The sequence below is a fragment of the Triturus cristatus genome, chromosome 8 (assembly GCF_964204655.1).
Source record: "Triturus cristatus chromosome 8, aTriCri1.1, whole genome shotgun sequence".
Classification (NCBI taxonomy): domain Eukaryota; kingdom Metazoa; phylum Chordata; class Amphibia; order Caudata; family Salamandridae; genus Triturus; species Triturus cristatus.
In genome coordinates this window covers 601,666,399-601,688,473 of record NC_140591.1, presented here as the reverse complement: position 1 = coordinate 601,688,473, position 22,075 = coordinate 601,666,399, and the positions used below count along the sequence as shown (strand labels likewise).

The 22,075-nt window shown below is 46.0% G+C and overlaps 1 protein-coding gene across 15 annotated transcripts in view; it reads left to right on the top strand.

Annotated features, from left to right (window-relative positions):
- MYCBP2 (MYC binding protein 2) overlaps positions 1-22,075 on the top strand; it is a 1,771,217-nt gene that overhangs the window by 1,291,942 nt on the left and 457,200 nt on the right. For all 15 annotated transcript variants that reach the window (XM_085622060.1, XM_085622057.1, XM_085622054.1 and 12 more), the window contains 2 exons: positions 8,801-8,968; positions 11,883-12,040. In XM_085622060.1, the coding sequence (XP_085478186.1) occupies positions 8,801-8,968; positions 11,883-12,040 (326 nt within the window). The remainder of the gene's footprint in view (positions 1-8,800; positions 8,969-11,882; positions 12,041-22,075) is intronic.

Here is a 22,075-nt window from a genome sequence, read left to right as displayed (position 1 = left end):
TTTGAAACCATAAACCTTTAATTTTGTTTTCGAAACTGTGATGGGGGAGCAGCCAAGCCGTGTGGACCCAGTGTAACGGTACTGATTCACTCATGTGACTCTGTTTCATTTTCTGCATCACAAACGCCTGGACCCTGGAACCCCAACCTTTACATTTGTCTCATAACTTGATTTCCCTTTTCATTTTGCCCTACAAATGAGCATAGGGACTTCAAGTTAATTGCTGAGGCTGTTGTATAAGGTTTGTGCTTAAAACTAACTCTCATAACTGGTAAAAGGTGCTTTTTTTGATCGATTTTGCTAGGCACCAAAGGGTCTCATTTTCTGTCAGGTGAGTGAAGAACCCCCTTCCAGGCAAAATATTTGGTTTCGTACACTTGTTAGAAACTAAATTATGTAGAACAGTATTTACCAGAATAGCCCTGAGAGAACAGTAACAGGTGGGTTCAGGTGAAGATAGATACTGACATTCAAACGAAAACAAGAACAGGAAGCCAAGTTCTCTGCACCCTCATTCCATTCCAGAAGAGGTGCTGAAGACATTTCAGAAACAAATCTGTAGTGCCGTAAAAAGCACACATGCATTGGTACCAGTTGAAGCCATTGCACCAGCTCTGCCCAAGAAGGTGCCCCAGTTTCGTGCATTTTTTGCTTCATCTGTAACTAACTTTTTGTAAACCAATATGCGTAGCACAAGTTAAAACAGTCAACAGAGGTTAATTAACATCTATAAACATTCAGAAAACAGAGGATAAGGATCATTTGAAACACAAGGACATCAGCCCAAAGATCCTATAACACATTGGGTATACGTATAAATTGTTACAATTCACCCACCTTATATTTTTATAAAGATGTCTCCCCTCTTCCTTGAAACAGTCCTTTCTACGGTTTGTTCATACCTTTCAGTCCTTGACGGTGTTGCTGTTGGCAAATAGCCAGGCTCTATACATCCAGGTTTACTGTTTTCCAGAGAGATCACAATAAATGCCTATTCATTTATGGTTGATTTTCTTAGAATTCTTTGGACCTCGGACCAATCAGGTCTATCAAACAACTCAGGCAAGTCCATTACCATCCTGTGAAATAATCCTAGATTGTGGCTTATTGATCAGCATATTCAAACACAGTCCAAGTAGTTATCCGTTTGAATAAAGGAATTTGAACATTTGAATGAGAGTCTAAGAAAGAAATACACACCTATAATATATTTTTGAAATATACTTTGCTCAAAGATAGCAGTAGGAGTTTTAATGATATAAAATCATAACCAGACAGCACACTTCTGTTGAATGAACTGCCACTCACATCATTAATCCCATATGTTCCCATCTATGTCTCATAAATGTAGCCTTTTTATTAATTTAAAATAGGTTTACAATAAATGTGTAATTTTGTTCCCAAATTTGATATCTATAAATAATGATTGTACTGCCTACTTAGCTTTCCAAATAGCAAAACCATTATTAACACACGTATTGATATGGAGATCATTTCTGTTTTGTCCCAATCGAATGTGTGGCCCAAACTATTCCGTTCCTATTGAGTAAGCATCAGTAAAACTGAGTCTGATCTCTCAAGACACGAAACAACAATCAGAATATTGTCAGCATACGCTGATTTCCTTAACCCAGCATCATTCAGCAAGATTCTTCCCATCTGTATTTTGTCTCATGGCTGCAAAAACTATGGACTCCAACTAAATTAAAGAAAATATGCTTAATATAACGATCGACTTGAGAAACCTGGCTTTCTTTGTCCTCTGTGCTTTTGAGAGGGATTGCCTGACTGTCATGGGTGGTCATAACCACTAGTTGAATGTCTGCAATCTAGTCCACAATTTGATTCATCATTCCCATCAACCTATTCTCTGTCTATTTTCTACAGTTGTTTTCTATAGCTCATGTGACAACGTTTTTAGTGTTCATCCTTCCTGTTTCTCCCATCTTGCAAAATACATGAAAGTCTTTTTCTCGCGAAGTTATCGGACTACAGAGAAGCTATATATTAACATCTCTATTACCAACCGTTCCAGAGCAATTTTATGCTTTTGAGGGAATTATTAGTAGTCACATGAGACAGATGACTAAACGTTTAGCTGCTCCTGTCTCCACCAACTAAAGTGTTGATGCAGGTGTTCAACTAATGATGCTGCAGAACCGGAGAACATTACCCGATAATCTTAAAGCACAACGTGCACCATTGAGGATTTGGTAACTAAAGCAGTTATACTGCTTGAATGGAGGACTGTATCAAGATGATATGGTGTATTTTAAAATGTGTCCATCGGCACCTTTAGCATCCAAAACATGGAGAGTCAACTACTGCTGAATCCCATGAACCCAGACATAGTGGGGTATATTCTACTGTAGAGAAAGATTTTAGTGCATGACGATAACATTTATCATTAAGTATTTTGAGTCCTTAGGATTAGAGTTCTCTTTTTTACTGTGTGATCAACAGTGTACTTAGAACACAGAACTGCAGTCGATCCATTGTCAGATACACCATCATTTTACTTTAGATTTGAATTTGGCAAGAAATAGCAAAGTAGATATGCTGGATGAGCTTGTGGAGAAAGTTCATAATTGGCCAAGAAAATTGACGTACTTTCTTGCCATTTGCTGGATCTTTCGTAATCAATTGCAGTGTTGCTATTTTGAGAAACAATCCGCTTTACATGTAATTTCTTGCACAGTGCAGAGAAAATACAGACCTTTCATTAAAAAATCTTTTTTGTGTACTTGTCTTGTCTGCAATAGATTGCTATGAGTGGATAATGTTAAAATAATACCCATTTCTTTCTTGAATGTTTGTGGCCATAGACTTAAAAAGTATTTATCCTGAAAGAAGATTTTTATTTTCTTCTGGACCCTTGGCCCTGAGGTCTGTGAATGCAGCAAATAATTCGGCAAGATACAGTTCTTTATGGCAGCTCGTGGATAAGCCAGTAAAGAATATGCAGAGTGACAAGCAAAAGGCTTTAGAAATGGATGGCTCAGATATGTTTACCCTTCAAAACATATAAAAGAGGCAAAGCTGTCTACGGTTGATTCAGAAGTAAACTCCTCTGCGACCTCAGCAGCTGTGAAAAGATTTGAATGGTTTTGGCTGCCTGGATTTTCACCTGATCGGTACAGGGATCTGCTTGATGTGGCTTTGAATTGTGAAAAGTTGTTTTAAGACAAACGTGGTCATAGTTTGGTGAAATTCAGTAAGTTGAGGCAAGCGGTTTGCTTTTAAGAATCAGATATTTTTATTGAGTTTCAAATGCAGGATACAGTGATCTGCAAATATCATTGCAACACTAGGAAAGTGCCCCTTTTTGACATGGTCACCCCCCACTTTTACTTGGTATTTGATGCAATTTTGACTGGAGTGCACTGAGTTCCTGCCAACCAGGTCTCCAGTGCGCTTTTCCTAAAACAAGGTAGCTGTTCAATTGTTCTCCAATTGGCAAGACCTTTAGCACCTCAGTAAGTCCCTAGTAAAAGGTACCGCTGTACCTGGGGTATTGGGTACTAAAGAGGGTCCCCAAGGACTGCAACATGTGTATTGCCACCCTTAGGGACCCACCACCAAACGCATGCAGACTGCCATTGCAGGCTGTGGGAAATGGTGCAGTCAAATGTGAAAACACAACATGGCACACCCTGTGTGTCATACCCACAGACACTGCATGCAATATATGCAAGTTACCCCTACAGCAGGACTCATAGCCCTAAGGCAGGGTGCACTATATTACATGTGATGACATATCTGCATGAGCAAATATCCCCCTGTGCTGTCTAGTTCAATTGCTAGATAGTACAAGTGAACAGGGAAGCCATCTTAAGTACATGTACTGGGCACTGGCCATTACGACTTCCCCAGCTACATGATGACTTCACTGAAACAAATGGTGTTTGGTATCAAACACATTGTCCTAATAAATCTATACTTATGCCAGCAGTGGATTTATTAAAACATGGACCGAAAACGCACCTTAGAGGTGTCCCCTGAAAACCTGCCAGCCTCTTGTTGTGCTGGCTGACTGGTATCTTTCAGCCTGCCACCACAGACGTGTTTGTGAACCCCTGGAGTTGAGAGCCCGCACTCTCACAGGTCAGAAACAATGTCTGCTTTTGCGGGAGGTGTTTACACCTCCACCAGCAAGATGGCTAGTAAATCTGCATACTAAGGCCAGAGACTTCAAAGGATATGCCACCTTTGATATGCGACCCAGGCATCCCCCAGACCTGGGAGATGCCACCCCCTGCCCTGCAACCCATCTGCCTCCAGGACAGACAGAAAATTAGATGTGCAAGTAGGCGTGTTGCACCACCAGGCTAGTCACACCCCTAAGATGGGCTACCTGATGTGCTCCACAAAGGAAGGATTCCACCATCTTGTCTTTGTTGGAATTATAAACTCTGGAAAAGAATTAAGGCCACTCCCCACAGGAAGTGGCCATAGGGGGCGTAGTGACCCCAAGAGTACTTAGCCCATTGGCTGCTACCCTTCACTCCCCTTAATGCCCCAAAATTTAGTATTAAGGTGGCCCCCCTGACACCAGGAACTCTGATTTCCCTGACAAAAGGACAAAGAAGAGCCAAAGAAGAAGCACGAGCTGTTGACTACCAGTAGACTTTGACCCCGGACCCTGCTTGCCTTCTCTTCTCTCGACAATCACGACCGCATCCCCCTTGAAGTGGAGGAGCCACTTCCCTGCAACCTGCAGGCACCGACCTCAATGTCCGGTTCACCGTAGTGCTGACCACTGGGTTCATCAACGCAGCAGCCGCCCTGGAGGAGGTCACCATGCTCCCACAGGTCAGATCCGTCTCCCCACTAAGTGTGAAGACGCCAATACCCCATGGAGCTGCCCTTCACCAATACCCGGGTTAACGGACCCCTTGCTGCAACCAAAACTAGTTTGAAGTCCAGTCCGGACTCCAACGCCACAAAGACTGACCAGTCGACAAGGGACATCAGCACCGCAGTGGCCAGCACAGAGAGTGGCCCAGGTGTCTTGTTTTGTCCCCCTTTGAAAGTGTGACCGAGAACCGTGAGTGTCTTTGACGTACGAGCCCAACTGACCAAAACCTTCTGCACCTGAGCTCACCGGCCTGAGTATAGGACAACCGACTGAGCCCCACCCCCCACCCCAATGGGTGCTCCTGAACTTGTCGCCAAGTCCCCCTCTGCATCCCGTTTCAAGGTGCCCCACCCCCCTTTGCCTACAGTGTAGCGCAAGGCTTCAAAAGCACCTCTGCACCCGGGCACTCCTGGACATGTAAACCCAAACCGCTGGTGGATCTTGTGACTTTAACCCCCTAGCACCTCAAGTCCTTAAAGGAACCCACGAAATACGATTGCATATACTCGTATGCAGTATATGTTTCTTTCTCATAGGAAAGCATTACAGCGTTAAAGTCCATTAGTGTGACATTTTTGCTTGGCTATAAAAATTGGTAATTCAAAAAATACTAACCTAATTCTGAACATCTTGGTGTCTAAAATATTATAAAAATCCTAGTTATTTTTCATAATAAGTCTTGAGTTTATTCTTGAGTGTGTGTCTCATTTATTGTCTCTGTGTGTATAACAAATACTTAACACTACCCTCTGATAAGCTTAAACTGCTCGAACACATTACCACAAAAGAGAGCATTTGGGATTATTAATTGAAGCCCTGTAAGCCAATAAGGGTGGTCAGGACCTTCTACATAGTGTACCTCATTTTGGTAACCTACATAAAAAGCCATCTTCCTACACCAGTGACAGCACTTGTCTGACTTGCTCAGGTCCCATGTGAAAACTTTGTCAGTACTGCATAACTTTAACCATGGTTTCCGTTTGTGCAGTATTTCTGGCAGTATTGTTTGCACAGGTTGAATGTTGGCCCATTCCTCTTTAGAAATTGATCTATCTATAGTTGCCTCCTATCTTTTCTGGCTAGAGTATTGCACCTGTTTTGTTGCAGGATCTGTCATGTTGTAGTGTTCACATGTAAATCTCCTATCTGAAAGAGACACGTTAGTGATAGATTCCTTACCTTAGAATATCCCCAGGCGTCAGACTGGATCCGGAAAGTTTTTGTCAGCAGTACGTGACAGTAGGCGGCGGCGTATGGCTCCGGGTACGTCGCTGGCGTCGTAGCGGCAGAGATGACGTCATCGGAGCTACTTAGACGTGCCCACGCGAGCTGACGTCAGTTCTTTCTTTTTCTGCGCCAGCAGCGCAGATCTGAGAGAGAGCGGTACCCCTAGTTAAAAGTTTTAACTTGGTTTCTGAGAACTTGTTTCTCTTGTTTTGTCGAGTACTCGACTCCTGGGAGGTGCCCGGGTTTATGTCCTGTAGGGCCTGCCATCGGAACATGTCGGTAGCGGACCCGCACGACGTGTGTCTATTCTGCTTGGGGCACGCCCATGACCCCGATGCGTGCCCCGATTGTCGGGCCATGGAGCTTTGGGGGAGCGTTCCCGAAAGTTGTTGGAGGTCCGGCAATCGGTTCCGTGCCGATCGAGGTCCCGCTCCCGTGGGAGGTCAAGGGACCGGTCGCGGAGCCATCACCATCACTCGTCGGAATCGGGGACAGGTAAGTCACGGCGCCATAAAAAGTCAAAGAAGCGCTGTCGCTCTTCCTCTACACCCCATCGGTCGTGGGACGCGGTGGAGGGGGCGAGCGGTCACTTCCCTGCGGCTCCGATGGAGCCTCTGTTGTTGCCTGCGGCCTATCCACCCTTTCCAGGCCCGCACGCAACTTCGGACGAAGTACAGGCCTTCGTGTCGGCCTTGCGTCGTTTGTTTGACCCATCGGGTCCCTCCGGAGCGCCTTTGGGACCGCGGACTCGTTGGGTGATTCTGCCCCTGTGCCACCGCCTTTGGCCTTGGCTACGCTGGCACCAAACCCTGCGGCGCCGCCGGATCTGGCGTCGGTGTCGGGTGCGGCGCCGCCACTGACGCCGGACGGCCCGAACCAGAATTGCTCTCTTACCCCCGATTACATTTCTTGGTGGGGAGTTTGTCCCATTTCCCTGGGCACCTCGTCCTTACCGGCCTGTTCAACAACCAGTGGATGAAGGGGAGTACTGGGAGGGGTCTGAAGACCCTCCTGCAGCTCAATGCGAGTATGAGCCTGAATGGGAAGGCGACATGGAAGGTCCAGTGGATCTGGATTTCTCTCCACACCCTGGTACACTGTCCCCTTCTTCCGTGGTTACGGAGGAGGTTGGGACTTTTTCAGTGGTGTTGCGTAGGGCGGCTGAGGCTCTTAACCTTGAGCTCCCTTCTGTGCCTATCAAGACCAATCTCCTGACCGAGGTGCTGCAGCCAGCGACGTCCTCCGCGGAGCCGCTGCTGCCCTTTAACAAAGCGCTTACTGACATCCTGTTGAGCACCTGGAACAAACCTAACACAGGGGTTCCTGTAGATAAGGGTGTGGCACCCCGCCATCGCACAGCGCCGGGCGACTCCAGCTTTCTACCGACATGCAAGGGTACTGCTGACGAAAAATCTTTCTGGATCCAGCCTGAGGATATTCTAAGGTAAGGAATCTAACTAATTAATGTTTCTTACAGATGTATAGTTACCGAAGGTAAGTAACTTGTTCTTCAGGTCCGGAGAGACTGCTTCTTTGGCCGTTCCGTTCTCTGTGACTTTTTGGTGTAATCTCACTTCGCAGACCCACCACCGGGGTTGGTATTGCTTGGGTATGTATTCTAAGGTAAGGAATCTATCACTAACGTGTGTCTCTCAGATGCACAAGTTACTTACTTGTGTAACGATATATCTGTAAGAGACATTAGTTAGTGATAGATTCCTTACCGCCCGCCCATCCTCACCGTTCTGCGAACTGTTCTCTAGGGTTCAGGTCATCCCTTTCAGGGCCCTAGTTCTATTGCACCAGTATTTGGTCTCTTGCATGGCTCTGCGCTCCTGTCGCGGAAAAGTTGTGTACAGAACTGACGTCCGCACGCGTGGGCACGTCTAAGTAGCTCCGACTACGTCATCTCGGCGGCTACGACGCCAGCGACGTACGTGGAGCTGTACGACGACGCCTACCGACGTGCAGGGGTTCTGCTGACTAAAACTTTCCGGATCCAGTCTGACGACTGGGGATATTATAGGGTAAGGAATCTATCACTAACTAATGTCTCTTGCAGATATATCGTTACACAAGTAATTAACTTGTGATTTTTTTACTCTTTGTACATGAGCATGTTTCATATTTATTAGGGTGCCTAAAGACCAGTGCATCACTTAAATGCCATATAAGCGTAGCACAGAGAGCTTTGCTCAGTTGTAATCCTTTAAAAAGAAAAATGAAAGGTGAAATCTATTCTAGGCCTCGTGCCTCTCCCTTATTAGAGACAAATCTCTGTATAGTGAACTCCCTGGCATTAATGCATTGGTTGTACAGACGCTGGGAAATTAGATTGATCAGGTACACTAAATGAATCACTGATTGCCAAACCTCCATCACTTATTTACACTCGTTACACAGTCCTGGAAAGGCTTCAAAGTTCTAAAACTATTAATGCGGTATACTGACCAGTATTTGATCTCTATCCTGTATAACCTTTATAACGTTTCAGAAGCTGCTTTAAATTTCCACATGCTATGCTCTTAAGGTCATTTGATGTATTCAATGTGATTTTAAATTAAAATAGAAAGCTAGTTACAGTGCACAAGGAAAGCATTACTTTGCATCATTATGATTTGTGTGCTTTGTTTTTTATTTCTTCCTTTGCCTGTGTTTTAGCAAATGGCATTTTGTGTGGTTTATTGATTGAGAATTATTCTTGGTGTTGTACAGGCATCAGCATGAAAACTTTGTTGGGTACCAGGATGACAACCTTTTCCAGGATGAGATGAGATACCTGCGTTCAACGTCTGTGCCTGCACCATATATCTCAGTTACTCCTGATGCATGCCCAAATGTCTTTGAGGAGCCTGAAAGTAATATGAAATCCATGCCACCAAGGTATATGCTTTTTAATGTTAGCAGCTTTTGAAAAACAAAATCTGAAGTGCCACCCTTCTTAGTACGAGTAAAACCCCATCTCAGAGTTGTTAAAGGGAAATCCCACCCTAGGAAAAAAAACAAATCTGCCTCTAACCACCACATCCTGTTGTTAGAGCTGTCTTCCAATTTTGTTCAATCCGTCAAAGAAATAATCATCTTAAAAACTGATCTGAAATGTCGTAGTACGCTGCACTCATGTCTGCTTAATTATCTCCTACATTCCAGCCTGTTTGTTTCCCAAATATCCCAGGTAGGGGACCATATGGAATGGGGATTGGGGAACCCCGCTGACTGTCCTATTGTATTGTAGTGAGGCTAACCTTTAATGAAAACTACAGTGTATATTTACTGGTGCACATGCACGTCCTTCTGTCTGTTTCTACATGCCTCTTCCCCTGCAGCCTAAACTACTAATTTCCTTTTGTGGTTCAGAGAATTTAGACTGGTTTAACTCTGAAAGCAGTAAACTTCTTTGAAGGCGTTGCATAAGTAAATCTTTTACAAAATGTAAAGTTCTGATAAGTACTTCTATTTGCAGATTCCTAACCTGTTGAATAACCCCAGGTGTCAGACTGGATCCGTAAACTTCAAAAGTCTTGAAGCTGGTAGGGGACATTGGTGTTGCATCACTGTTGGAAGTAATCTCCATTGACATCACTGAAGCCATATATCGCCCAACCCAATGTAATGACATCCATTCCCTTTTCTCCGTGCTTTCAATGTGGATTAAGAGCTCACTCTCCTTCATTCATTTTTTTACATTTTCACATCAGTGCTTCAAAATATTTGTTTATCTAGGACAAGGGCTAGGGATGCCTCCCCTGAAGCATTAGGGCTTTAAGCCCTGTAGAGACTGTGTCCACGACAGACTCTTACTTTATTTGTCTGTGGTGCCAGTGATGAGATTATGCCTTCAAGCTGTGTGCGTCATGTCGCTGTGTGGACTCTAAGGCAATTAAAGAGAGGGAAGATAAACTCTACATGGTGCATTCCTGCAAAGATGAATGGGGCCCTATTGACGTTCATTGGCCTGCTCAAGGTCACACATCAAGCAGCAAAAGAAGCATGTGTCCTAACGTAAGTCACCTCCACCCCCTCCCCTTTACCCTCGCCTTCGATTCCCACAGGATCTTCACCCATCGAGCTGGATTTGTGTTTTTGAAAAACACTGAACCATAGCTGCTGGCGTATTCTTCCCCAGAAACATCCTCCAGAGCCAGTGGTCAAACTGTTCCTTCGTGAGTGGCCTTCAGTGCCAATGCCATAGTTCCCAGCCTTTCCTGCTCTAGGCTCAGATTGAGCTGTGTTCCTTAACACCAAGTTAGGTATTTTCCCCAGAGTAGTAAACTCATCTGGCAAGCTTTCTAGCTGTATGATCCTGTTGGCATGCCTGTGTTCATGCCAACACAAAGGTATATCCACTCAACCTGTATTGACATCCTGGAGACTGTGTACTCGTTTCAAAGTAATATATGTTTTGCAATAAGAAGTCCCTAAGGACGGGAACTAAACATTTATTTTGGTGGGAAGTAAAACCGACTGAACATTATTCAGTGAAAGGATCTGAGATAAGCCTGCAGTGGATCTTCCTATGGCATATACTCATATTTGAATTCCTTTTGGAAGCAGAATTCTGGGTTTATAGTCCTGGATTGTGACAACCGTAAAGCTGGTGCAGTCCAGAGAGAACAAACCCCTTGCCTCTTTTTCAAATGACAATAACTTGTCTAAATACCTGAAGAAAGAGAATGGAAATCAATATTTCCACTGAAACGGGCTTTCGATTTGATCGTCTTTTGAGTCCTTCCAGCCAAGACGCAACAGCCACAAAACAATGAATAATGTTCTCTGGGCTGGGTCTCAATGAACTATATTTGGGAATCGTTTGTCTGAGGTTGGTTGAGTGTTAATGAATGGTGTGTGTGTGTGTTATTGTGTGAGGTGCATGGGGCTTGTCACGTCCAAATAATGTTATAATAGGTTTTTTTTTTGCTGCAAAGGAACATAGGATGAACATAGTGTTATTATCCAACTATTTATTAAATTGTAGTTGTTCGATCTATTTGCCTCAAAGGCAAGAATAAAACCAATGGAAACTGACATTGTTACTTAAAGCTCAAACGCTTCAGGAGGAGACATCCCTAGCACTTAAGCTTAGGAGAACAAACATTTTTAAGCACTGAAGGGAAAATTTAGTGAAGGGGAGCGAGTTCTGTATTTGCATTGAAAGTGCGGAGAAAAGGGAACTGAAGTAGTTACATTAAGCTTGGCGCCTTATGGCCTTGCTGACATTGCCGGACATCACTTCCGATGCAGAACCAGCGCCCCCTACCGGCTTTGAAATTTGCGGATTTAGTCTGACGCCAGCAGTTATTCAACAGGTGACAAATCTACAGGTAGATGGAGTATTCACAATAAGATTGCTACCAAAGGGGAGCAACTTTTCAGTTGTTGTCCTTGACATTCAGTATTCTAAGGCTTGACTAATGTTCATATTTCTATTAATGAATTTCTCTTTCTGTTTTAAGACATCCGCATTAAAAGATTTTTTTAAAGTAATGACATTTTGGATTTTGAAACAAGCATGCATGCTTTATTTGTGATATAGTATATCCTAAATTCCTGGATGTCCGTTGTTCTCTCATATGGTTTTCACCCATTCCTCAATTAAGCATTTCAAAGAAATCCAAGAACAGTGTCATTGTTTATGTGCGTGGAACCTTTTTTTAATTGCAGCTTGTTTTTAAAGTTTTGTGGATAAAGCAGTGCTTTGAGTTGATTTATTTAGCAAATTCTCTCAGTAGGCTAACTGAAAGCTGCATAGCTACCACTGAACTGAGTCACATCTCCACATTTTTCCTTACTTTTGTAGTTTAGAGACCAGTCCAATAACTGATACTGACTCGGCAAAGCGCACAGTTTTCCAAAGGTCTTATTCTGTTGTTGCATCGGAATATGATAAGCAGCACTCCATTCTGCCTGCACGAGTGAAAGCTATCCCCAGACGGCGAGTCAACAGTGGTGAAGCAGGTAGGAAATTTGGCGAATGATAAATTATTACATTGGTTTGTCATGGGTTGCAGCATGAACTCAAAAATATCAGTGTTATGTATGTTTTCTTCGCAGAGTTGTGTATTGTTTAAATGCTAAAAGTGATGCGGTGCGCGTTAGTCTTTTTCATAAAAGTGCAATGCCACACATTCCAAAAGTGAAAAACAGTATGCAACTGTACGTTGAGGTCTGTTGACAAAAGGACCAGCCAGCACCCCTATTTATCTTTCAATCAATCAGGGGCTTGTAAGCATGGCTACTTACCCATGAGGGTCTCAAAGTGCTGGGGGGGTGGGACTGCAGATCTTTCTGGGCGCTGGGTTCATTAGAAGAGCCAGGTCTTGAGGTCCTTCCTGAATTGGGAGAGCAATGGGGATTGCCTGAAGCAGAGGTGCATTGTGTTCCTGGTCTTGGTGGCGAGGTAGGAGAAGGATCTTCCTCCAGTTCTGGTCCTGCAGATCCTTTGGATGGTGGCCAGTGACAGGTGAGCGGAGGGGTCTGTATGGTGCTTGGAATGAGGTTTGCTTCAAGTACGCTGGTCCGGCATTGTGGAGGGCCTTGTATGCATGTGTTAGGAGTCTTTTGTCATCTAGGAGCCAGTGGAGTTCACACAGGTGTTATGTGATGTGTCTAACTGTGGCATTTTAAACGTTCTGGAGCTTCCAAAGGAGTTTCTGGGTGACGCCAGAGTAGAGTGCTGTAGTCGAGTCTGCTGCTGATGAGGGCGTGGGTGACTGTCTTCCTGGATTCGGTGGGGATCTATCTGAAGATCTTTCATAGCAGGCGGGGGGTATTGAAACATGACGAGGAGACAATGTTGATCTGGCGGTTCATAGTGAGCAAGGAGTCAAGTATGATGCTGAGGTTGTGTGAGTGGTCCATGGGTGTGGGTGGTGTTCCCAGTGCAGCGGGCCACCAGGAGTTGTTCCAAGCAGAAGGGGTGTATCCCAGGATGAGGACTTCTGTTGTGTCTGAGTTGAGCTTGAGGCAGCTATCTCTCATCCAGGTTGTGACTGCTTTTATCTCTTCGTGGAAGTTGTTCTTAGCGACTATGGGTTCATTGGTAAGGGAGTGGATAAGCTGGGTGTCGTCGGCGTAGGAGACGATGTTGAGTCTGTGGTTTCTGACTATGGTTGTGAGTGGGGCCATGTAGGTGTTGAAAAGGTTGGGGCTCAGAAAGTAGCCCTGTGGCACTCCGCAGTTGATCTGTGTAGGTTCTAAGAGGTACTGTAGTAGTCTGACTCACTGTGTTCGTCCGGTGACGAAGGAGCGGATCCAGTCCAGGGCTGTTTTCTTTGTGGTTTTTATGAGGTGGAGGTGTGTGGTGGTGGCTGCTTTAAAGGTGGTGTGGGCTTTCGGGGTTTTGTTGTTCCTCCATCTCTTCTCGAGCAGTCTACAGGTGCTTCTGGACTCTTGGAGTGCGGGGGTGAACCATCTTGCTTTCTTGATGTGTTTGTTTCTTGAGGGGTGCTAGGGTGTCGGATCAGTTGGCTATCCAGTGATGGAGGTTGAGTGCGGCTGTGTTGGTATCTGTGGAAGCCAGTGGCGCGGTTCTGCTTAGGAAGATAGTGAGATGTTCTTCTGTCACTTTGTCCCAGCGTCTGTTGGAGAAGCGGTGGGCATGGTGGGGTACGGTGGGTTTGGTGAAGGAGAAATGAATGAATGAATCTGAGTTTTCTGTAGCTTTTAACATGAATGAGGACCATATTTCACTCAAATGGCTGGAAACGTGAGTCAGTGTTTAAATATATACTTGACTGGATGAAATACATCAACTTAAACTGTTGTCAACTGTCCTCTGTTGTCATGTTCTAGTTAAAAATATACGGTACCTTGGAGTAACTTTCCTTAATCCACTATAATTTAATGTGTGTTTTGGGAAACAAACCAAGGTCATTCTACACTACCTTTTGTGTCAGATGTATGCTGAACGCATCCAAATCCTCTGTCAACTGCAGAGCTTATCTGGAAACCGATCCAGTATGAGAGTTTGCATATCCTATATTTTTACTGATAAATTGAAGCGTTACTTGGGGTGTGAGTCAGCAAAGACCTGCAAAAAAGAGAAAATTTGTCTGGTTTGATGGCATCATTGTATATAGCTCTCAGTTCAATGTGTTTGTTTAAAGGACTTATTTTCAACTCAACATTCTAAGGAGGATTCTATTGCTTCACCAGCCAAACCACTGCATGAACTATATAGTGTGAATTTCTCCAATTGGACTAGTGTAAGTATCTTGTAACTAAGGCTGCCCAAGTCATGAAGAATCTGAGAAATTATGGCCAGTCTGTTCGTTTGTTCTTATATTTGAAGAACTCCTTCCGTCATAGTTATTTCAGTAGTAGGCATGGGTTTGTCTTGGTCCTTAGCCAAGGTAATCAAATCAATTGTCCACAACTAAGCATGTAAAACTTAACAAGACACAACGTGATTCATACCTTTCATATTTTCAACAAGCTATTGTTTCAACTATCATTACTCAAAAAAGGGTTTATATATAAATTCCAAACATGCTATATACAGTTTGTAATATCCACTCTCCTTCATGGTGAATAGAAAAACACATGTAAGGGTCACAAGTGAGTGAACATACATAGCCAGTGCAGGGCTTTCAAATGGAAATGGTCCAGATGCAAGGGATATAGGAGGCTGAAGATGCTTAAGGATGCTGGTAGGTGCAACACGTTTGATGGTGTTCTTTTTGCGACTACTCCTCAGTCCACAAAGGAGGTGAGGTGGTCCTAGTCACAGGGTCGACGTCCCTCGAAGTCTTCTCGGTGCTAGCAGAAGTCCAGTTGACATGAACTACCAGTTGCCCAGGATCGCGGTCACAGGCCAATATTTCCAATGGGGTTCCAGCTGCACTCAAACGACGCTCCTGGACTCTGCGAACTCTGGTGCTGCTTTGTGCAGTGGGTTCTAGTCCCTGGTGCTGCCCAGTGGCGGTTAGCTGTGAGTCGAAGACTTTGAGCTACCAACTTGTCCCTGCAGACTGTGTCGCCAGGATGCCAGTTGACTACTTCTCCTTAAGCAGGGCACAGCCCCTCTCCTTTGCTAGCCACCAATTGTAGAGGTGAAGTCCACATCGGTGCAGCCTCTCTTTGCAAGGAGCTATGTGCAGCAGGGCAGGCAGTCATCCTTTGATCCTTCTTCCAGGCTAGTAGAGATGTGATTTCTGGGTGCCAGGGGTGCCCTCTTTATGCACAGAAAATGCCCTTAGGGTAGGATCTAGATGGTAGTCAATGGGCTATCTGGTTCCCTTCCTCCTGATGACCACTTCCTGGGATGTGCGACATCTGGCTGTCCCAGGTACATCATTCTGCCCATTCCCAAGATGGCAGAACCCCTCTCTCAGCTTCCAGAGCTCCCTACTCCAACACAGGGATGTAGCTACCAAGGGGGTTACACACCCTTGGAAAACTGGTTTGACAACAGGTTTTACCTCTCCTTCTGGGGTTCCAGCTAGTCTGCCTAAACAACGGGGATGCCCTTCTCCCAAGTGTTTCACATTTGCTTTTCAAAGGCTGCTACAGCTTTGAAGTTCGCCTTTTTCAGCCAACTCCCATGTGGCTACCTGCAGAAAAGGGGTAACATCTCGATCCAGTCCAGGCCCCTATTATCTCCTTTTCTAGGAATCAATAGCACGTCTCCCCAGGAGGGCAGAAAGCTGTCTCTGGTTCAGGTTCGATGTGCAACTGTTGAGGGCACAGGAGATCAAAGGCAACAAAGTGTCAACTTTGTAAAAGTTGCACACTGCAACTTCTTACATTAATTTCAACTTGAAAACCATGTTGTGCTTAATGTAAAGAGTTGTTTGCTCCCTTGGAGTACTAACTTTGATTGCACCTTTCAGGAGTTAGCACAGCTGAGGGGCCAGCATGTAACCCTGCATTCGCCAATCTCGACCAAATCTTTCCTCAGTAAAAACATCTGTTTTGTGTTTTTAATGTCAGAAATATGCTGCACGCTTCCTTATGACTTAGTTGGCCTGCCATAAGGGTGACTTAAACATGTTTCGAGGGACAGTGAACTTTGCCATGGCCTTTAAATGGTAAAGTTGGGCCAGCAGTTCGAAACTGTCTTCAATGACTGACTCATTTTATTCTTATCACACCCAGAGTGGCACAAACAGTGCTGTCCCGGGGGAGGGAGGGTGACTCTCTAACTCATAGGCCCTGGCTACCGTAAACTAGGGACTTGCAGTTAAAATAGCCTATATCGATTGGGTATATATAATTTAACATTCACGTTTTGGGGTCAGGGCACTAACATGGAGGTCTGGTCTGCGGGCCTAAGATCACTCTTGAGTCGAAAAACGAGCAGCATCAGTGGAAAAAACCTATTGTTGACCATACCTAAAGAGGAATTGCTTAGAGGGACTGGATCCTTAGTAATCCGCGTCTATTGCCGGTTAATATGTACTGGTATGAGAGCTCGAAGTTATTTTATTAGTGCAACTTTGCAGCAGGAGCCATGTTTTGACAAGCAAATTGAAGCAGAATGCAACGTTGGGAGTAGCCCTTTGTGATGACACTAGTTCAAGACTAGTGGAGATGCCAAATTGTAAGAATTGACCCCGTGGGTTTCCCAGGCCTTAACAAAAATTTACTAAGGCGCTTGATCACATTATGGGGACATCGGGAGGATTTATAGCATATTATAAAAGAAGCTTAGATAGCAATAAAGGACAATTAATATAAACATTTAATATTTCTGACATCTCTTTGGAGGTGGTGTTATCTGTTGGGGTGGGACAATGTCTCTATTGGCTGTAATGTCGCATATTTGATTCTAGGGACGGGTGTGCTAATGTGATTTCATTGGGTTTCTTCCTGTGTTGTAAGTTTAAAAACCAAAAAAGAAATAGGAAAAAAAAATGTACGTCACAGCTGTGTTCTCAGAGATCCCTTTATTTGACTTTAACGCTAGATACATGCCTGCTACAACCCCTAATGTTGCCTCTATTCATTCTGAAAGGTACTTTTACATCTCACTGAGTGCAATACCTCTACCAACTTTTTTTTTTGTAAAATCTTTTTTCATTGGTTTTATGACAAAACATAACAAAAGCAGGTCACAGAAGACAGGTCTCAAAAGAGCATTCACATCTGGGGTGTCGCAGCACCTGGAATCTACAGAGACAGCAGGAGGACTAAACCAATATGCTTGAGGTCGGGCACCAGCCATTGATTATACCGGAATCTCGAGGCCAGACAGCCGGGCCTGCGGAGGCTCGACTATGTCCCCCCGGAAGGTGTTCCACAGTGACCATACCTCCGCCCACTTCCGCGGGCATCCTCGCGCCGTATATACCGCTTTTTCCTGTAACATGCACCAGTCCATATCGTTTTGCCAGTCCACCAGTTTAGGCGGTGTTGATGCTCCCCACAGACGAGCAATGTTCCGCTTTGCAACCATTTGCCCCAGCGTAACCCAGAGTCTCCCCCGCTGGGGCAAGTCCGTAGGCTCCCAAATGTTAAGCAAGCACCTCTTGGCCTCAGTGCGAATAGGAGTCTCCCATACCTCACCCATGCAGGACACTACTCGCCTCCAATACCGCTGCACCCTAGGGCATTCCCACAAAACATGAAGAAGGAGCCCCTCTCCCCGCACCCCCGCCGGCACAGTCCCTCCCCTCCCCGCCCCATCGCCTGTAGCCTGGTGCAGGAGACGTATACCCTGTGCAGTATTTTAAGCTGCACCAAACGGAGTCTAGCCGAGATTGCGACTTCCCTAGGGGATGCCAAAGCGATGGTCCACTCCTCGTCATCAATCTCCAGGCCATCCGCCACCCACTTCTCTTTCAGGGAATCCAGAGGATCAGGGGGGTTGTTTATCAATTTCTTATATGTGAGCGAGATGGCATGCTCTGGCATGTGGCCATCCAGCAACCTGTCCTCCAACGGGGAGGCCTGCGGGGGCCTGGTGGGCGCCAGGTCGTAAGTGTCCTGGAGATAGGCGAAGGATCTGACCCCCCCCGGCCCCCAAAGATCCCCCACCCGGGAGATCCCAATGAGATCCCAGCTGCGAAACCCCTTTGTGTGACGCAGGCTACCCAACCTCTCCGATGCCCACAGTGGTGTGGCCAGGGTCAGCGTGTTAGACCAGCCCAACGCCCTGTGCGCGGCGTGCCATATGTGAACCGAATGCTTCGTAGGCCCCGTGAGGTGGAGTCTGCCCGAACCGGAGTATAGCGCCACCTCGAAGTTCCCCCCCGGGAGCAGCCATCTGTCCATCGCGTACCCCGGGTCGTTCCCGTCGCAATACGTCCCCTGATTTATCGCCGAGAGGTGAGCTGCCCAATAGTACTTGCGAATATCCGGGAGGGCTATTCCCCCGTCATACCACCCCAGCGTAAGTTTCCGTAACGCTATTCTGGGCGTACCCGACCACAGGAGGGTCCGCTGCGCCGCCTCCACCGCCGCAAAGTACGAGGCTGGTACCGGGTCTGGGTGGTTTTGGAGAGCGTACAAAAATCTGGGGAGCGCCATCATTTTAAAAAGGGCCGCACGACCCAGCAGCGACAACGGCAGCTGCCGCCATGAGGTCGAATCGCGCTGGAACCGCTGGAGCGGTGGCATGAGGTTCCTCTCAAACCGTAGAGGCCCATCCCGTGTGATAAACACTCCGAGGTATCGAAAGCCCTCCTCCGCCACTACAAGCGGGCAACCGTCCGGGAGCCGGGGAGGACCGCCGTGGAGAACATAGAGGACCGACTTACCCCAATTAATGCGGAATCCGGAGTTCTTCCCAAAGCTGACAAAAATATCTATTGCCGCCAGAATAGACTTCCGCGGGTGGGAGAGATAGAGAAGGATATCGTCGGCATAGAGAGAAATCTTGTCCTCCCAGCCCTCCGCCCACCGCAGCCCCGTTATGCAGCTGGCCTGCCGGATCCATGACGCCAAAGGGACGCGAACCGTCTGACTTTCTTGGGGAAATTCAAATAGATACCATTCTTCATTGTGGTCCAAATTGTCAGGTAAGCTGAAAAAGAGAAACAAAAAATCTAAGCTGCCTTCAGCTCCTCCCACCACTCACATTCGCCTGAACAGGTGCTAGGGTGGTGCCACAACTCGCTCTCAAAGCTGACCTACTTCGGAGCATAACCAGCTGCTGGTTCTAGCACAACCCAAGTTTCCGGGGTCAACAACCACACCATATCAGATCGAAGTGTTCTGTACAGCTATGCTCTATCTCTTTGGATCCTTACCAACTCCTCTGGTGCCCCTTCGGGTCCCAAGGAGCAGAGAGGCCCTCCAGCTGGACTTCAACCAACGGTTTTGCACTCCGCGTCAGTTGGAACCTCCAGGTCTGTCTTGTCTCCTGCTGCAATCCCAGACCAGCATCCTGCACCATGACCTACGCCAATCCTGGGCACTTTAACACCAGAGGAGAAGTTCCCGATTGTTCTCGCAGATGCTGAATCGACACAAGAACGACCTCAACTAAAGTCGCTCCAGATACCGCCCAAGGTACCAGTTACACCACTTGAATTAAAGTCTCCAGAAGGAAGAACACAAACACTGCAATGCCTTTTTAGTACAGACAGAGACAGGGAATATAACCAGCTTGATGAGTTTGCTCAATCCTATCAGGATGATAGTTGCCACAATGTCTTACAGGAGGCTTGTGGTCTCGATACTGCCCCACAAATGGGCCTTTACTCAACCCTCTGGACTGGCCACAGAGCAATCTGCTTCCTATGCCATGGTAATGCATACGGCGGTCGAAGTACTTGACCTCCAGCTCCCCACCTTGGAGGTTAAGACTGGTGTATTGGCAGAAGTTCTTCAGGGGGGCAAACATCTTCTGAACCCATTTTTCCACTCAATGAGGCACTGACCGATACCTTATTGTGGGATTGAGACAAACCTCGTTCTGGCTCCTAGTCAACTGACAAATTGCCAGGCACTATCGCCCTGTTCCAGGAGACGCTGCTTTCCCCTCACAGAACCCTTCCCCTAAAAGTCCAGGGGTGCAACCGGTGTTTTTCTGCAACTTCGATCGTTTCACACCAGCTTCTTGTTGGGACCCTGTTGTCCCACCCTTTGATACTTGGTGGCTCATGTCCTTTCTGGTCTGCCCGAAGATCACCAGCAGGTCCATGCTCAAATGATTCAACACGGTTGTGATGCAGCCAGCTTCATAATTCATTGTGCTTGGACAGCACTGATTTTCATTTGGCCGGCCATAGGCGCCAGTCTTGCCATTCGCTGCTGTGCGTGCCTGCCATCTCAGGCGATGTCCAGTTCTCCCTGGTGTACATGCACTTGGACAGGACTCATCTGCTTGGCGATAAGGCTGATTCCGCCCTAGAGCATTTTAAAGAGAGCCCGCTAACTGGGCCTGTCTGCCCACCTCACCAGCCGTGACAGTTCCACTGCTCCTTTTGCGGATTTGGTAGATGTGCCCCTTACTGACAGACATTCCAGCTCAACAAGGAACCCAGCTGTTTTGCAGTCAAGGCCATGGTGCCCACCATCCCCCACCGCAAAGGTCATCGGGCCACTCAGTCTACCTCTCTTTCTCCAGTTCCATCTGCCAAAGCTCATTAGCATGCCCTTACTAGAGCACAGCCACCCAGTGAAACAGAATCCACCGATTCTTCCCGGGTTGCCAGGCAATAAAATCAGACCGGTGCATTCTACAGATCGTTCGCAAGGGAATTGCCTTACCCTTCCTCTCTTCCCCGCTGCACCTTCTACCATCCCCTTGAGCGACAAACGGGAGTGCCATCTCTCCATTTTGTGGGAGAGAATGCAAAATCTTTTGGCCAAAGCGGCAATCAAGATGGTGGACATGTGTGTAATCCCCACTACTTTCTAGTGACCAAGAAATATAGTTCTGCAGTCTATTTTTTAGACCTGCGCTGCCTTAAAACCTTTCTCAGAAAGGAGAAATTCTAAATGATTTCCGTTGCCCTCTTCTTATCTGCTCATTACCCTGGAGACTGGATGGTGACATTGGACCTGTAGTAGTCGCTAGTGACTAACAAGACATATGGCTGAATGTTCTCAAAGGCCAGAGTAAGATGGTGAGATTGGACCGTCGGTTTCTTCATCTCAGTCAAGATTCTAATTTCGCTGAAATATCGCATACAGCTACACTTTAGATCCTTTCTAGACATGTTACACAAAGTATGGGGATTGTAATAATATTCTCGATGGCCCAATTGATATGCAAACGATTTAACATATTCTAGACATCTTATATGTTTAGGTCCATCGATCCCCAGAGCATCTTTTAATATGTGGCGGTTAAAAGCGGACTCATCAGTAGTCCACACCCTGTGCCAGAGGAGGACGGGCTGGATCTTAATCACGTCCTCCAAGTAGGGCAAGCCAAGTTCAGCGTGACAGTTATAATTAGGCGTACTGTCTGGTACTGACAGGAGGAATTTGAGAAACCTATTTCCTGCCATCTGTAATAAATTTACTTTGGCAAACCCCCATATTCCTGCTCCATAGGTGCCAATTGCAACACATTTCACCTTATATATATGCAATAATTCCCCTGTGGAGCGTTTACCTAGTTTTATACTGAAATTGGTTAAAGCCATCAATGACTTACAAAACTAAAGCCTTCTAGATTTTACTGCCCTGGTCCAAGTACCTGTTTGGTCAAATAAAATCCCTAGATAAGACAAAGTATTAGTGCACTCTATTGCCCCAGTATTAATAAAAATAGTATTACTCTTTTTGTTGGATCTATTGCCACAATTCATAACAAATGTTTTTGAGCAATTAATAGTAAGACCCAAATAAGACATAATTTGTAAAAGAAGTGACTACCCTTTGGAGACGGAGTGGCGTACGGGCCATAAGGACCGCGTCGTCTGCGTACAGGAGTGCAGGGATAGGGCGAGGCGCTGCAGATGATAAGTCCCTGCATTCCTTAACCAGAGTGGTCTCTAGGTCATTTATATACAATGTAAATACAAATGGGGCGAGAACGCAGCCTTGCTTAACGCCTTTCATCACTCTAAAATATTTTATACAGTCCCCATCCAT